At 36.8% G+C, this 17231-nt stretch overlaps 3 protein-coding genes and 4 non-coding genes across 7 annotated transcripts; 1 reads left to right on the top strand and 6 right to left on the bottom strand.

Annotated features, from left to right (window-relative positions):
* The first annotated feature begins 1299 nt into the window (after nucleotides 1-1299).
* On the top strand, nucleotides 1300-1701 carry LOC133030525 (uncharacterized). Its single transcript, XM_061103299.1, has one exon. The coding sequence runs from the start codon at nucleotides 1300-1302 to the stop codon at nucleotides 1699-1701; it is 402 nt and encodes a 133-aa protein (XP_060959282.1).
* Nucleotides 1702-4004: 2303 nt separating this feature from the next.
* Nucleotides 4005-4097, bottom strand: LOC115701749 (small nucleolar RNA snoR31). Its single transcript, XR_004008735.2, has one exon. It is a non-coding gene; the product is annotated as a small nucleolar RNA snoR31 (small nucleolar RNA).
* Nucleotides 4098-4152: 55 nt separating this feature from the next.
* On the bottom strand, nucleotides 4153-4251 carry LOC115701769 (small nucleolar RNA R30/Z108). Its single transcript, XR_004008750.2, has one exon. It is a non-coding gene; the product is annotated as a small nucleolar RNA R30/Z108 (small nucleolar RNA).
* Nucleotides 4252-4364: 113 nt separating this feature from the next.
* On the bottom strand, nucleotides 4365-4468 carry LOC115701728 (small nucleolar RNA Z107/R87). Its single transcript, XR_004008715.2, has one exon. It is a non-coding gene; the product is annotated as a small nucleolar RNA Z107/R87 (small nucleolar RNA).
* Nucleotides 4469-4535: 67 nt separating this feature from the next.
* LOC115701770 (small nucleolar RNA R30/Z108) lies at nucleotides 4536-4634 on the bottom strand. Its single transcript, XR_004008751.1, has one exon. It is a non-coding gene; the product is annotated as a small nucleolar RNA R30/Z108 (small nucleolar RNA).
* Nucleotides 4635-9402: 4768 nt separating this feature from the next.
* On the bottom strand, nucleotides 9403-10556 carry LOC133030057 (phytosulfokines-like). Its single transcript, XM_061102275.1, has 2 exons — nucleotides 9796-10556; nucleotides 9403-9687 (listed from the first exon to the last, which is right to left on the bottom strand). The coding sequence occupies exons 1-2, from the start codon at nucleotides 9961-9963 to the stop codon at nucleotides 9556-9558; spliced, it is 300 nt and encodes a 99-aa protein (XP_060958258.1). The 5' UTR covers nucleotides 9964-10556; the 3' UTR covers nucleotides 9403-9555.
* A 1088-nt stretch (nucleotides 10557-11644) lies between these two features.
* LOC133030524 (uncharacterized) lies at nucleotides 11645-13147 on the bottom strand. Its single transcript, XM_061103298.1, has one exon. It carries the CDS (start codon nucleotides 13145-13147, stop codon nucleotides 11645-11647), a length of 1503 nt encoding a protein of 500 aa, XP_060959281.1.
* Nucleotides 13148-17231: the final 4084 nt, after the last annotated feature.

Raw genomic sequence — 17231 nt, 5'->3', positions numbered from 1 at the left:
AAATTTCACATCATTTTTTTTTCCTTTTCCAATTCTTTTTTGGAATGAAATGGTAAAAACATGATTATATAATACATGCGTTCAATGTCATTGTAAACTAAATAAATCAAAATTACCTAAAGCATGTGTTATCTCCTGCTCAAATCACTTTATAGACTCACAGAAGGGATTCGTAATCTACATATAACTTATAGGGGTGTGCAAAAAGTCATCCAGTCCAATTATAACCGACCGATCCAATCCAACCGATCCAATCCAACCGATCCAATAGAATCGGATATCCAATCATAATTGGATCGGATGTAAATTTTAAAAATCCAATTGGATCAGATCAGTTGTTGGATCAGACATCCAATCCAATGGATAACCTACCAAACCGATCCAATTATGAACCAATAGTCATCCAATTATATTTATATATTTTAAAAATATATTTATAATTTTATATATTTAATATATTTATTTAAAAATATATATTAATTGATTTAATATACATTTAGCTATGCTAGGTAAGCAAGGTTGGAGGCTTTTGACGAATATTAGTTCTTTAGTGGCTAGGGTTTTTAAAGCCAGGTATTACCCCCATTCCTCGTTTCTTGATGCTGAATGAGGTGCTAATCCAAGCCACGTGTGGCGGAGTGTTCTTGAGGTAAAATCTGTGGTTAAGATGGGTGCGAGATGGCGTGTTGGCGATGGTCGCTCTATATCGGTTCTCAATCAACATGGCTTCCTTGTAAGGAAAATTCGCATGTTACCTTTTCTCATGTGGCTCTCCAGGACTGTACGGTCAATAATATATTAAAAGTGGGCTCTCTTGAGTGGGATGATGAAATTCTTCACGATTTATTAGTTCAAAGGGATATTGATTTGATCCGTTGTATTCCTTTGTCTCCGTCTTCGGTTGAGGATGCTTGGTTTTGGATGTTGGAGACGCATGGGGATTATTCTGTCAAAAGTCCTTATCATCCTTTACAAATAAGCAATGGTAGGTGAAATACACAAGACAATTCGGCTTTTTGGAGGATATTTTGGAACTTGAAATTGCCTCCTAAGGTGAAGAATTTTCTTTGGTGGGGTCTTACTAATTGTCTTCCCACTCTTGTGTCTCTGCGGTCTAAAAGGGTCCACGTGAGTGGATTGTGTCCGATGTGTAGTCGAGAGGATGAGATAATTCTTCATATAATGGTTAGCTGCGCTTTTACTAAGAGTTGTCTGGACAGGGGGTTGTGAGGGACAGTTGGAGGGGGTGAAGCTGTTGTGTTTGGCAGTTGGTTTGATAATGTTTGGCAGGTATAGCCTATGGATCATATTGAGAGGCTTGCTATGCTTCTTTGGGGAGTTTGGGGAGCTCGTAATGCTTTGGTTTGGAATAATAAGGCTTTGTCGGTAGAGAGAGTGGTGAATGCTGCAATTACTTACCTTGATTCTTGGAAGAATGCTCAGCTGGAAAGTAGAGTTGTGTTGCCAATTTCTGGTCTGAATACTTCCAGGTGTGAGCAATGGGCTAAACCTTGTTTTGGTGAGATTAAGGTTAATTGTGATGATGCTGTCTTTGAGGATGACAATAGTCTGGGTTTGGGGTGGATTGTTCGGGATCATAATGGTTTATTCATTGATGCGCTGGCGGTTAAAACATATGGTCAACCTGACCCGTTCTTGGCTGAAGCTATGGCATTGAAGGAGGCGCTATCAGTTGGGTGAGGGGGTGTGCCCGCTGGTGTGGTTATGGAGTCAGACTCACTGCTGCTGGTGCAAACCGTGCAACAGAAGAAGCGGTTGTTGTCTCCGGTGGGGCTTTTGATTTCGGATTGGGTTGCTCTTATGCAATCCTCTCTTTTATTTCCTATTTCAATTAGTTTCGTTAAACGGTCCGGGAACCAGGCGGCTAACCTTTTAGCTCGTTCTTCTAGTTCTATTCCTGGCTGTGTTTCCCGTGGGGGTTTTGTCCCCGCTGGTTTGGAAGCTATCTTGGTAGCTGATTTGATTTAATAAAATTTAATTTTTTGGCTCAAAAAAAGATATACATTTAACACATAAGATAAAAGAAAAAAACCTTAGATTTAAAAAATATTAATTCTCATCTTCCTAAACGCTAATAAAATTATCAATACGTATTGAATAAATTTATTTTTTAACAGTTTTATTATGAGATCTTAAGAATTAGGTTGGACTAAACTAATGTTTATTATATATGTTGGATTATTAAATTTTAAATTATATTTTTTATATATATTTTTCTTTTTAATGAAATTAACTAAAATGGTAGCTAAAATAATAAAAAACCAGTCAATGCATCCAATAGTTGGGACCGATCCAATCCAATACATCCATTGGATCAGATCGGATCGGATGACTGAATTTGATGGGATTAGATCGGATGACAAAATTATATATCCAATAAATAATTGGATTGAATCGATTGGGTCCAAATCCATTGAATGTGATCCAATGAACAACCCTTAACTCGCATTACACCCAATATGTCCCCTGCATACCATAGCCAACAATAAATATAATAATGACCATACTAAGTGAGGATTTAAAAGTAGCTAGGAATAGATATTAAAAATTGCAATAAATTTGACAATCTTTCTGATATCATGTGTATTTCTATCATCTAAGAATGCAGGAAAATGCCTACTTGCTTCATCAAGTGTTTAGTCATGACTCATCATTGCAACTGCAAGGGCAGTCAAAACTTCTCTTAACATAGAATCTAAATGGCTCTCTTTCACTTTATATTATGTTGTGTAATCAATTTATATAATATATATATTAAGTTCATTATTGGAACCAAATGTACTTTCTCTAAGTCTCTGACTAAGTGACTAAGATCGAATCTGCACCAAAGTTGAAATTTATTTTACAATATGTCAAATTTAATTTTGTACAGATATTGATATGCAAACTTATGCTCGACATGACATAATTTCAAATATGCATCTATTTTGTATGTTGCTTCTTGCCACTTTGTTGGTAGTCTATATTTAATAACCTTACAGTTTAAAATTAACATAAGTGGAAAAGGGAAGAAAATCTAAAAACTTTAGGCACCTAAGACTTCCTGATAAAAGAACCACCTTTTCTATAGCTTATGGCACCAAATATTTCATTAAAATTAGAGGCGTGATTTATCTCTACCTAGAAAAATATATCTCAGAGGTATGAATATCTATACTTGGAAAAATAATTGTAAGCCAAAAAACATATACTCTTCTGTATCTTCTTAATTTTTTCTGAATTGTAGAATGTGCCATATGGAAGCCACATAATAGGTGAGTAAAATTGTATACCTGCACTGGACAATCATTAAGTTTCAGCCTACCACCATACTTCATACGTCTTACTTCATATTTAGACTCCAAACTAAAAAGCTTTTAACTTATCAGGAACCTTCAGGAACCAAAAATATGTAATAAGAAAGGAATGTAGTATCCATATGCAGTACCATGAAAGTTTATCAACTTCAAAAAACATACCCGATAGTACCATGAAAGTAGTAAGTTTTTAATTGCACAAGGTCTATAAGGCCCTTGAAATCTCTTACCAATCCAATAGGCACTTACATTGCATCAGTGTTATGGCAAAGCTTAGACCGTACCTGCAAGATAAAATCAAAACGAAAATATTAAGAAAAATAAAACAATAATTAAAACTTAAAAAGCTGAATACATTAAAGATAATTTAAAAATTATGTGTCATTTGTGTCTAATATAAACCAGTAAGGCCATTCATAAGTCTTGTCAAGCCTTATTTATGCAAGTTACATCATTTAAGAATGGTCTTATAGTTGCATCTCAGCAACACAATTATGTTACTCAAAATCTTCAAAACTCAAAAACATTAAACATAAAAATCTAAAAATTTAATATGTTGAATGAGAATTCTGAGCTAGAAACAAAATCTTCAAAACTCAAAAGCACTAAACATAACATAAATCAAGAGATTTCAAATCTCATATCTATATTGAAGATAAAAATTAATATATAATGCAAATACGATTAAATGATTCAGAAGCAAATCGAGTGACATCAGTCGATACTGTAGTATCTCAGATCAAGTGTTGGATAATATTCAGTTTCATCTTAATTAATCATTAATCACCAATAAGTTCAAAAATCAATAACAAACCTCAAATGGGAAATTAAGGGTTAATTCAGTGGTGGCAATATTATTATTTGGTTCGATTCTACTAATAAATTTCCTTAACCATAATCAGAAGAGGGAGTTTAAATCCTCATCGCAACCACAATTTTCCCATGTAAAAAAACCAAAGCTCAAAAACCTAAATTAATAAGAACAATCTAAATAAAAATTTGAAGAAAATCAAAGAAAAACATGTTGTGAAAATATGTATATAAATAGAATGCTCAGTTCAGCGGGATTATCGACATGCAAAGTCCTCTAAAAAGAGGAGCCTGCATTCCGGTCTGTTGAGCTTGAATATTATGGAGTCATCACTCCAATCTCTTAACTATCTTAAAGATAATCAATTCAAAACAAATTAGAAGTAAATCAAATGGGATTTGATAGATTTACTCAGTGGTGGCAATTGTAATTATTGGTTCGATTCTGCCAGCGAGTTTCCTCAATTTTAATCGAAAGAGGGAGCAACAAAGACAGTGACAACAAACCATGCAACGACGGCTTAACTTTAATTTAGAAATTAACAGATAATTAGGGTTTAATTATGAAACTATTAGTTATGAATTATTAGTTTACAGAGATTTATTTGAATTCAGAATGCATTTTATATGTCATATATGGAATTTCATATTTTTGCATGTTTTGTGCCCGGCAACATTGGAACACGGTGTTTGGCTAGTAGAATCACATCTTAGTATTTTTAGTATAGCGGGGCAATATAGTTAGACATTGAGAATGTCGAGAATAGTTGAGATTTAGAATTTAACAAAAATACCCCTAAGTGTTTGTTATGACTTTTAGTGTGGGCAAGGGCAAAATGGTCATTTTTCTTTATGGTATTTTGTCCTTTAGTGGACATTAGTTGAATGAATAATCTGATTTTAATCTTTTAATTATTTAGATAAAACCAAAGTTTTATTTCTTTTTTCTAGAAAATAAGAAATTTAAGGAAAAACGCATTTCTCTCTCTTTCAACTCTCTCTCTCTTTGGAACCCTCCTAGAACCAGCTAGGGTTTGGGTTTTTATTCAGAAATTCAAGGTGTTTTACAACAAATTGTTAGTGATCTCTACTCAAGGTAAGTTCCTAGCACCATCCTTTTAGTTTCTTGAACTTTAAGTTAGAGATTTTGCATGAATTTTGGGTGTTTGAGTTCTATAACTATTGTTAGTGTTTAAATTATATTTTTGAAGTTAAATTATGGTTAGATAAGTTGTTTCGAGTTGGATTTGTTGGCTGTGGTATTGATTGAGCAAGCTTTGAGTTTTAGAACTCAAGTTTGGCTCTTTCATGGTAATTTTTGATCATGAGCTTGTGTAGTTGTTTTATTGCTTAGAATATGTCTTTTGGGGTATAATATGCAGGTCTTGAAGGTTCGGTAAGGATTGGAATCGAATTGGTTGGGTTTTAGAATTTTTTGAGGTTCCCCTTGGTTAGTTTTTTGCGGGATTTCAATGATTACTTATGCCATTGTGACCGTAGTAGTACTAGTTTTCCCCCTCCTCATGCAATTCATAACTTCCAGAGCTTTATCTCTAAGCATGACATGTTTCCCCTGCCCCATTCGGATAACCGGTTTACATGGAAACCGTCTTGAACGATTGGATTGGGGAATCATCAACAATGCTTGGGGTAACTTGTTCCCTAATGCCATCCTCCATCATCTTTCCTTCTATGGTTCTCTAACATGATGAAAGCCAACTGGAACAAGGCAAACACTCTGGATAGTAATTGTTCTCCCCTGTCTGTTTTCCTTAAAAAAATAGTAGGATTGCATTCACAGAATGAAATCCTAGAATAAGGACAAAAATAACTTCAAACACTGAATCTAGAAATTGCAAACTGCCATTGACCAAATCTACTCCAACTATTCCCTCTCCAGAACCAATATTAATCAAGCTAATAAACTCCAACCCTCCCTTGACACTTTGTTACTTAAGGAGGAAGTGTTCTGGAAAGAGAGATCTAGAGTCAATTGGCTTAAGGTGGGGTATAAAAAAAACTAAATATTTTCATAATAAGGCCTCCATGAGGAAAAGAATTAATCATAAAAAGGCCAATACCCTGGAGATAAGGCCCTGGGCCCTGATGGTCTTAACCTCTTTTTCTACCAAAAGAATTGGTCTTTGGTGGGAAAGATTTAGAAACTGGTGTCCTTGACATCCTCAACAATGGGGCAAATTTGGACCCTATCAATGAGACCACCTTGGTCCTTATTCCCAAGAAGAGCAATGTCTCAACGGTTCAGGATTTCAGACCTATTAGTCTCTGTTCCACAGTCTACAAAATTGTTTCTAAATCTTTAGCCAACAAGTTGAAAATTGTCCTTGAAGACCTCATCTCTCATAATCAGGGAGCTTTTCTTCATAACAGAATCATTTTTGACAATATTCTCATTGCCAACGAACTCATAAATGCAATCAATATTAGAAAGAGCGGTAAAACAGGGTGGGTAGCGTTACAACTTGATATGGAGAAGGCTTTTGACAGGGTCGAGTTGGATTTCCTCAGAATTTTCCTTACTCATCTGGGCTTCCCCACAAAATTCATTTCCCTCATCCTCAATTGCATTTCTACGGTCACTTTCAAGCTTTGCATTAATAACCATCTCTCCCCTCCTATTCAACCCTCTAGGGGTATTAGACAAGGCAATCCCCTATCCCCTTACCTATTCTTATTGGTGGCTGAAAGCCTCTCGGCAATCATCCATCTCAAATCTCTTGATCAATAATTCTATGGGATTTCCATCTGTCGCTCGGCCCCATCCATCTCCCATCTTCTTTTTGCTGATGATAGCCTGTTATTCACACATGTCAATAATGTCAACAGCAATGCTATCAAGGATATCCTTGCTACTTACAATCAGGCTACTGGCCAAACTGTCAACTTCGCAAAATCCTCCATCCTTTTCTCACCCAACACCAACTCTACTGATAAACAAAATTTCCTAACCTCCCTGCAAATGAGTGATAAGCCTTTCATTGACAAATACTTGGGGGTTCCCCAGTGCCTTTCCAGATCTAAGAAATCATCCTTTCTCTTCCTTCTCCAAAAGGCCGGCAGTAAATTATCAGCCTGGAACTAACATCTTTTCTCTAAGGCTGGTAAAGAAATCCTCCTCAAAGCGGTGATCCAAGCTATCCCCTCGTATACCATGTCATGTTTTAGGCTTCCTCTTTCAATTTGTAGGCAGTTTAGTAGGATTATGGCCAACTACTGGTGAGAATCTTCAGGTACTCATAAGATTCACTGGAAAAAATGGACCCACATTTGCAGTTCCAAATTCTTTGGGGGTCTCGGGTTCAGGGACATCATACACCACAATCAAGCCATGCTTGCTAAGTAAGCTTGGCACATCTTCTCCAACCCCAACTCCTTAGTCTCTTCCCTCCTGAAGGCCAAATATTTCAAAAATAGTAGCTTTCTCCAAGCCTCTATTGGACACTCTCCTTCTTACTGCTGGCCCAGCATTTTGTGGGGCAGGGATCTTCTAAATAAGGGTCTAATTTGGAAAGTGGGGGATGGTCAATCTATTTCCATCACTTGCTATAATTGGATTCCTAACTCCAGCCACATCTTTTTTAAGGATAATTCTTCTCCTCCTGAAGATAAGGGTTCTTTTTTCATCAAGGAGGATGGTACTTGGGACTCTCTTACACTCCACAATTATTTCCCACAAGATTTACTGGACTCCATCCTCAAAGTGTCTATTGATTCTACTAGTCAGGACTGTCTCATTTGGGTTAATAGTCCTTCAGGTTTATTGACTGTAAACTCTGCTTATCACTTAGCAAATTCTACCTCTTCTCAACCATTGTCCTCTTCTCCGATCACACATTCAAACCCTGGTGGAAGGCAGTTTGGTCCTCCTTGGTTCCTCCCAAGATCAAGCACTTCATTTGGACGGCTTTCCACAACCTTCTCCCCTCCAACCTCAACCTCCACTCTCGTAAAGTCCTCGATAGCCCTTACTGCTCTTTATGCCCCAACCGAATTGAATCCAACTCTCATTCCCTAGTTCATTGCTCCAGAGCAGGTAAGTATTGGAAACAAACTCGCTTTAGAACTTTTTTCAATAATAATAAATTTAGTGACATTGAAGATTTTATGCTAAAAGGTTTTGAAAGTTTTCAAAAAGAGGATCTTGAAATATTTTTTGGAATCATTTGGGCAATTTGGAATTATTGTAATAAGTTTCTTCTTGCAGAAAATAAGAATTTTCATAAGGAAATAGAGGACTATATTGTCTCTTATTTACAAGAATACAAAGATGCGCAGTCCAAGATTATTCAATCGTCTTCTCAACCATTATACACTGCTGCCACTCATGACAGGGACCCAAACCAGCTGATCCCTTCCCCAGGAATGTATAAATTAAGCACTGATGCAGCCACGAAATATCAGGAAAACAAGCATGGCTATGGTACAGTGATTCAAGACTCCAACAACCAGGTTATAGCTTTTTTCTCTTCTTCAGCCACCTCAGGTTTACCTCCTGTTTTTGCAGAGGCCGAAGCCCTTCCCAGAGCATTGCAGTGGGGTCAAGCCGTCCGTTTCCCAATTGAAACTGTGGCTACTGACTGTCAAGACTTGATTTTCAAAATCCAGAGGAAACAAAGGGATCTTTCAGCCCTCTAAAGCCTCATTTGGAAGATAATCAACTCTCTATTCTCCTTCCCGAAGATGTCGGTTGTGTACACTCCAAGAGCCATAACATCCTTGCACACAATCTAGTCTGAGATGCTTTACGAACTGACGAAGCATTTTTGAGGAACAACATTTGTTCTCTCACTCAGTGATTTGTAACCAGCCCTCATTGTCTTTCTTTTGGGTTACTAATCTCTTTCAAAAAAAAAAAAAAAAAGTGGAGTGTCCTAAAGGCATGTCTAACCCGGGAGCCTATTAAAATTCTATATTTGCTGTGCTGGTGGTATTTACCCAATTTACATCATAAGGTGGTGCAATCCTTGCCTAACAAGCCGGTGTTATTAAGTTGAGTTAGACTGAATATTCCTCCTAAAAAAGCAACCCAAACTCTACTATATAAATAAATATATACATACACATAATATAATTTTTATAATCTGTGTTCTGTCGATTTCTATAACTTCTACCTCAATCGAACTAGTGTCTTATCATTTCTACATAGTTATATATACACACACAAATTTCTTTGATTATATGAAAGCAAATTCGTATTACCAATTTTGTGTTGCTATAGAGAGAGAGACACTTATATATTGACACTATATTAATATATACTCAAAGTCAATGCGCATCTCTATATTAATGATCAAAACTCTGATTTCCTTCAAGATAACAGGATGGAGGAAAGCCAGGAAGATATATAATAATCAAACAAAATGTAAATTTTAACAAGAAAAAGAAAATAAAGATAGAAAGATAAGATTCAAGGGATTCCATGAATATCTTGTGTGTAGATGTAATCTGCATGAGCAGCCATGGACCTTCTAATCAAGCACTCCTCTTCACTTTCTAAACCACCATTGCACCCACCTTCCTCCAACCCTGTTTTCTGATCCTACAGACACATTATATATTATTGTCATTATTATTGCCATAAAATAACACACCATATATTTTGCCTTAATTAACAGAATATATGTATATATACAAAAAGAAAACTTACAGTGGAAAGTGATGGTATTAATCCTTCAGAAAGAAGTGTAAATTGATCTTCTAGTGGGTTAGTGGTGGTGGTAGTGGTGGTTTTTTGGGTTAATAATCTGCTGGCTTCAACTCTTGATAGATAAAACACAGCTAGTATCATCAAGAAAGTAAGGCTCTTCATCAACATAGCTAAAAAGCTGCACCTTTTATTTGATTGAATAAGCTTGGGAGGAGAATCGCAATTTTAAGAGAGAAGGGAATAGTTGTAATTTGTTTATATACAAATGCAGAAGTGATGATAGCTATAAAAGTGAATTAATTAATTAGTGGTGAGTTAGTGATTCTTTTTTCATTCTTAATTTAATTTTTTCAATGGAGAGTAAGGTTCCATGAAATGGGCAATGTTTCGAAATTATATTGTAATCAATATATGTAATATATTGTCCTAATTAAAAAGCTGGATAAAATAGAAGTCAAACCCTTCTCCATTACCCAAATTCAGGTCAATGCTTCTTTCTCACCTCCTAGGAAATGTAACCAATTTAAAGCCATTATAAAGAAAGAGTTTGTATATATAGTACTGAGGGACATCATAGAGAACAGTTTTTTCTTTTCTTCTCTTTTTTTTTTTTTTTTCTCTTCATTCAGTCTCCTTTTCATTTGTTATATAGTTTTTGTGACAGCAAACTAGCTGTAATAAATCATAATATGCAGCTGCATGTGATGGACACCTGTCAATGCTGGATATATTTGTCATTTCATAACATTCTAAATTATTATTATTATTATTATTATTATTATTATTATTATTATTATTATTATTATTCACAATTGTATATATTATAAGTTAATTTGGATTTTTGTTTATAATATTAAATTATATTTTTAAATTTTTATTTATTTAATTTAACTAAAGAAAGTTTGATGAAAATAATTTGGATCAATTTGGTACATGGTACATGTTAAAATGTAGTATAAGTAGAATTGTCGTATTAGTAAAATGGAATAAAATTATATAAAAATATTTAAATTAAATAATTTTAATAATTCAAGAGAAATTTTTAAAAATCTAAAACATTTGAAGACATAACTTAGTACATGTGAAAGTTTCAAAAATATTAATTAACCTTTAAATTAGATATATTAATATGTTCACGATCATTCTGCATTCAATTTGGTGTTTAAAGTCATACAATTATAAAATTATACATATAATGAAAATAACATGCAAATAGTTCACAAATACTCGCCAAGACATTTTGTTATCTAATCACAAAATATCCCTGATTTTAAGTCTGGCTGCCATATATATGCATATATATGAATGGAATATTGGGTTGGGATTGTGGGTATATAGTTTATCTGAATAGAATCAAATTAATAAAATAAGAATAGCGGTAGAGAGAGAGAGAGATCATAAGGGTCAAAACTAGATGATAAAGAGAGCACAATCAATTTAGTCAATATCATGTCTAAAAAGTCTACGGATTTATAATAAATGAATTTAGTATTAAAAGGGAATTTATAAGGCACACTGTTCAATAATTTTAATTAAGTTCTCCATGCATTAATCAATTATTTTCTTTTAAAAGAAAATGTTTGATGATGGGCCTCGACAAAACTCTGCATGGGAAATTCAAACAATAAAATTGGTCATAAAAGCATTTAAAGAACATAAAGTAGAGGGTTTAAAGAAGGAAACATGAAGCTACACATTTCAATAAATGAAATCCTTATTAAAAGATCGTGCGTCATCTTTTCAGACAAACTATGTTCTCGAGGCTCTCACTTGACTTTTAAGTAGTTCTACTCTTAAATAAATGATACCTTTGGTTTGTTTTTTTTTTTTTGAAAGAACAACCAGTTCATTAAGCAGAAAAATAGATGGGAATCACAGGGGGAATTCCCTCCCCTTGATACAAAATGTGTTGTTCATAGGCGACTCTAGCGCCCTTGGCCACCCCATCCGCCACAGTGTTTAAACTACGGTTAATATAAAAAAACTTGCACACAACAAAGTTCTTTAAAAGTTTAACAATTGAAAAATAAATTGTAGAGGATTTCCACTCAGGAGGTCTGTCTTGAGTAGAAAGAGCCGTGACAGCTACCAAGGAATCTGAGAGAATGTGGACTTCTTTCCAGCCTTCCTCAACCGCCCAATTTAGCGCCAGAAGAATAGCTCTTAATTCTGCTTCTAGAGCAGATTGCGAATGAGACCTTTGGGCTTTAACAAACCACCTGCCAGTTGACCGCTCCACTCCAATTGCAGCAATTCCTGCCACTCCTTTAATCCAGGAAGCATCCGTAAAGAGGACATGTCTGACCTCCTCAATTGGAGAACTCGTCTCCAGATTGTCATCTTTTAAAGACATATGGTTTTGATGTAATTCCATGATCGTCCCTTCTGAACAAGCAAGCGCATTCTTGATCTCTCGAACTGCACTCATGATGTTAATGATAGCTGAAGTGGGATTGGCAACCAAGTTCCTAGTCCAAGTGGCATTTCTCTGATGCCAAATTTCAGAGAAAACGCACCCGATGAAATTAAGCAACTCCTTTCTGTCCTGAAATGGCAGAGAAGATATCAAATTCTCCACAAAAGTACGCATGTTACCGCCTGGAATACAATCAATCTTCAAAGGTAGATTGCTTCCAAACCAGACCGCCTTAGCAAAACTGCAATCCCGAAAAAGGTGAATTGCACATTCCCCTCCCCTGTCACATAAGATGCAGTCTTTATCCCGAACAAAAGGGAGTCTATTCTTAGTAGGAATAGCTTCATTCAGCAGTCTCCATAAGATGATTGAGGTTTTTGGGTGAATCCCTCCTTCCCACAACCAATTCCAGACCTTATTAGGAGGAGCAAACCTCCAAGATTGATCTAAGAAATAAGCAGATTTAACAGAAAATTGCCCCGTGAGACTATTCTTCCAGTAGATCTGATCTGAGAAAGGGGTTGGTATTCTAGGAATCTGAATGATACGATTCCCTAGCTCTTCTCCAAATATTTGAAAGATGATCCCCTCGTTCCATTCATTGTCTATGGAGACATCAGCTAGAGTTGAAATCGTGTATCTTCTCAATCGAATTTGTTGCATCAACTCTGTGAACTCATGATGATCCAACCAGGGTATCCACGGTTGTGTCCAAAAATTGATGGTGTCCCCTGAAGCAGCCACAAACATTGAGCCCCTTAACAAAATATCTCTTGTTTCTAGAATGGCCTTCCATTTATGAGAATCATTACTTTTTGAACTAACACTCCAGAAGCTTTCAAATTTACAGTATTTTTCCAGAAAACATTTTGTCCAGGGTCTATCTTTGTTCGAAGCAAGAAACCACGCCAACTTAGCCATCAAAGCTTTGTTCATATCTTCACATCTTCTCAAGCCTAGTCCCCCCGAGGCTTTCGGAGTGCAAATATTATCCCAAGCTTTTAGAGCAAGGAATCTATCCTTCTCTACATTTCCAAGCCATCAGTACTTTCTCATTAAAGCATCCAATTGTCGACAACTGGATAAAGGGATCTTAGTTGTGGACATCGCATAAATTGGCATCGAAGAAGCTACAGATTTCAAAAGGGTCAATCTTCCTGCATAAGATAGCAACTTCATCTTCCAACCCTCCAGTTTCTTAGTCATACTATCTTTCAATCTTGCATAATCCTCTTTCCTCCTTCTCTTGAAAATAAACGGATTGCCCAAGTGTTTCTCATCTCCTCGAACCATCTCAATCTTGAGGATACTAAGAAGCCGACATCTCCTCTCCAAACTTAAGTTCTTGGAAAAAAACACACCTGATTTGGATTTACTACAAGTTTGGCCAGACCACAATTCATAGGTAGATAAGCACTTTAAGAGAGGATTCGCATCATTTTCATTAGCCCGAGCAAAGAGGATGGTATCGTCAGCGAACATTAGGTGAGAAATCGGAGGAGCAGAGTGAGATATTTTGATACCATGAACCAGTCCGCAACTTTCTGCCTTGGATAAAAGTTTGGATAAAACCTCTTGACAAAGAAGAAACAAGAATGGGGATAAGGGGTCCCCTTGCCTCAAACCCCTTTGAGGAAAAATCTTCTTTAAAGGGGAGCCATTTAAAAGAACCGAGTATGAAACACTTGTAACACATGCCATTAGTAGTCTTCTGCTTCTTTCATTGAATCCATTAGCACTAAGAACCTTCTCAATAAAGCTCCACTCCATTTTATCGTAGGCCTTGTGCATGTCTAACTTGATAGCCATAAGACCTCCTTTGCCCCTCTTGTGTTGAATTTTATGAATGATCTCCTGAGTGAGTATGGAAGATTCAGCAATCCATCTTCCAGGGATAAAGGCGGATTGAAGTGGAGAGACCAAATCTTCCATTAGCGGCCTGAGACGATTGGATAAGATCTTTGCAATAACCTTGTAGGAAAAGTTGCAGAGGCTTATTGGGCGAAATTGATCCATGATTGATGGGTACTCCACTTTGGGAATGAGGCAAATAAAGGTGCGGTTAAGCCTGGGATCAATGTACCCATCCTGAAAAATTTCTTTAACCGATTCACAAAGACAAGAGCCCACTATATTCCAGTATTTTCTGAAAAAACAACCTGAAAACCCGTCTGGTCCCGGGGCTTTCAAGGGATGCAAACTGAAAACGACTGACCTTATCTCGTCATTGGAAGGGCTTTTCATCAGATCTTCATTCGATTGATTGGAGATGCGATTTACAAACAGCTCTTCAAGATCATTATCAATAATTGGCCGAGAAGAGGAATAGAGATCCAGGAAGTAGGAATTGATGGTCCTTGCTATATTATTCTTGTCTTTCCAAGTCATCCCATCTTTATCCTTGATTGACCAAATATTGTTTCTCCTTCTTTTAATGACAGTGGCTGTGTGGAAATATTTTGTATTGCGATCACCAAGAGCAAGCCAAACCTCCCTGGATTTCTGCCTCCACATACTTTCTTGTTTCAGCCAGGCTTCCATCAACTGGGATTGAATTCTGAACTCTTCTTCACTGGAGGCATCCGAGATAGGTTGTTGCTGAATCCAATCTAACCTTCGCTCCAAGTTCTTTATATCATCTATATTGACATTCTTCAAACTCCTTCTCCATACTTGCAGCGCGTTTCTTGTACTGCTTACATTTTGCAAAAGAGTGTTAGTCGCTCCACGACTAGATAAACACCACGACTTAACCACTTCCATTCTGCAGGAGTCCTCCCATGTCCAGGCTTCAAAAAATCGAAACGGAATAAAGCCTTTTGTAACAAATAAATGTGTATCCAGAACGATCGGTGCATGATCCGAGATGGAAATAGGTAGATTTTGTACTCCCGAGTCAACATATTCAGTCACCCAGTTAGCAGAGCACAACGCTCTATCTAACCTTTCTCTGATAAGTCCCCCCTTGAATCTTTTGTTTTGCCATGTGTATTTGCCACCGATAAATCGAACATCGACACACCCTGTATTCTCAAAAAAGTTTCTGAGCCATCGTGTTTCAGCATAAGTCACTTTGTTTCCTCCCATCTTTTCTTCTTGGTTTTCAATACAGTTGAGATCACCTACCATTACCCAGGGGATTTGACAATTGTTGACCTCCTTTTCCAAACTACTCCAAAAAACATCTTTAACTTGATTGTAAGGGGTGCCATATGCAGCATACAGTTTCCATTGAAACTGGATTTGTCCATCCCAAACAGTTGCCTCAAAAAAACCTTCAGCCGCATAGTTAATTACCATATTAATATTACGATTCCAAATTAGACATGAACCTCCAGCAAGGCCATTCGCACTAAAACAGCTTATCTCAGAAAATCCCAAATTACGAGCCAGAGCCTCCATTTTTTCTTTCCTTACTTTCGTCTCCATCAAAAAAATACAATCCGGATTGTATTTTTTAACCCAAACCATTAAGGCTTGGGATGTCGGGTCTCTTGCGAGGCCCCGACAATTCCACGATAGGCACTTCATGGGGCGGTTGGGGGCTTGATAAGGGCCGCCTCCTCGCCCGAGTGAAAATTTTGTGAGCATTCCACCTGAACCTCAACAAGGTTAAGAGTATCAATAAGATTTCTATTTGTTTCATCTTGAATAGTTGTCGTTGCCTTTTGAATTGCCTCTTTCTCAGCAGTCGTTTTCCTTGATCGGGACCCTTTTCTCCGGCGTTTATCATTCTTTAGAGAAGAGGATGTAGCACCTGAGCCCATCTTAAAAGGAGTGTCCAAAGTGGAAGAAAATTCAGGGAGTTTGGGCACCTCATAGGAGAACTCCATGGTGTTTTCGGGTGTGTGCTGAACATAAGGAACAAGAGTGAGACTGGCTTTTCTCTTCTTTTCTTGGGGGCATGGATGGATTAGGTTGGTTACATCTTCTGGGTCATGAAACAAGGTTGGGATGGGCTCAAATTTTTCTATGGATGGAGGGCCCATTAACTCTTCAGCCAACCCAATTTCCTCAGCGTAAATGGGCCAAGGGAAGTGGGTGGGCTCAGGGTGTTTATGGGGTTGTCTTGACACACAAAGTTCAGCATGGGGTTTCTCTATCATTTGTTCATATGTGGGCCCAGTTTGGGCCATGATAGTGGTGAGAATCCCATTATCCTTAGGGTTAGGAGGGGGTCTTGAGGAAAACTTTTGTAATATATCATTGTCTGATAAGGTACAAGAATAACCTTGATTATGTATTTGATGCACCCTAGGAGAAACTGACCGAGTTTTCCTTTCCCTGAGATTACTTCTTGATGGTAGAGAACCAGCTGGCAGAGGTTTGTTTTTATCCCTCGGGCAAGAAGGCAATTTTTCCACAATTTTCAAATTTTTACCAAACTTGGCTCCTGGAGAGTTTTCGTTGACCCTGATAACTTTCCTTAATGGTTTGCTAGCCTGGACCGGTTGCAGGGTAGGTTCACTGTCGATGTCGATGACCGGTTGCTTTCCTTTGTCCTTGGTTTTTGCACTATTTTGTGGTGGTCTCCTCACCGACATTGTAGTCCGGCTTCCCTCTTCTCTGTAATACTGAAGTTGGTTTCTAGTGTTAAAACAGCTAAACACTGTTGATTCTGCCTTCATCCAAGGGCCATAAGCTGGTACCGTGTTAGGTTATTTTTAGTATTAATTTTAGATTAAGTTTAGTATATTTTTAATTAAGTTTTAATCGTGTTTGGAGCATTTTTATGCTTGTTATCTTTTATTTTTGCAGATTTAAAATAGAAGAAGATTAGAAAAATATCAGAGAAAAAGATGGGAAAAAAAGATAAAAATATCATGATATTTAAAATAGAGAAAATTGTGCAAGCTGAAACTTCAAGCCTGAATTCGACGATGTTCTGATTATATTTTGGAAAAAATCAAATAATAAAAGTTCTAGATCTCTCTTTTATCTTTCCGAAACATCTTGAATCGTCCAATTCTGAGCAATATTGAGAGAGTTATGGCCAAAATAATATCAGTCAATGCAGCAG

Source organism: Cannabis sativa, chromosome 8 (assembly GCF_029168945.1).
Source record: "Cannabis sativa cultivar Pink pepper isolate KNU-18-1 chromosome 8, ASM2916894v1, whole genome shotgun sequence".
NCBI classification, from domain to species: domain Eukaryota; kingdom Viridiplantae; phylum Streptophyta; class Magnoliopsida; order Rosales; family Cannabaceae; genus Cannabis; species Cannabis sativa.
Note: the sequence above shows the minus strand (reverse complement) of the source record. Positions and strands in the feature narration are given on the sequence as shown.

What these genes read in the sequence shown, in the direction of transcription:
- LOC133030525 (XM_061103299.1), top strand. Translation starts at nt 1,300, where the DNA reads ATGGATCATATTGAGAGGCTTGCTATGCTTCTTTGGGGAGTTTGGGGA.
- LOC133030057 (XM_061102275.1), bottom strand. Translation starts at nt 9,963, where the DNA reads ATGTTGATGAAGAGCCTTACTTTCTTGATGATACTAGCTGTGTTTTAT. An exon ending in TAATACCATCACTTTCCACT is followed by an intron (nt 9,688 to 9,795) that starts GTAAGTTTTCTT and finishes ATGTGTCTGTAG; the next exon opens with GATCAGAAAACAGGGTTGGA.
- LOC133030524 (XM_061103298.1), bottom strand. Translation starts at nt 13,147, where the DNA reads ATGAACAAAGCTTTGATGGCTAAGTTGGCGTGGTTTCTTGCTTCGAAC.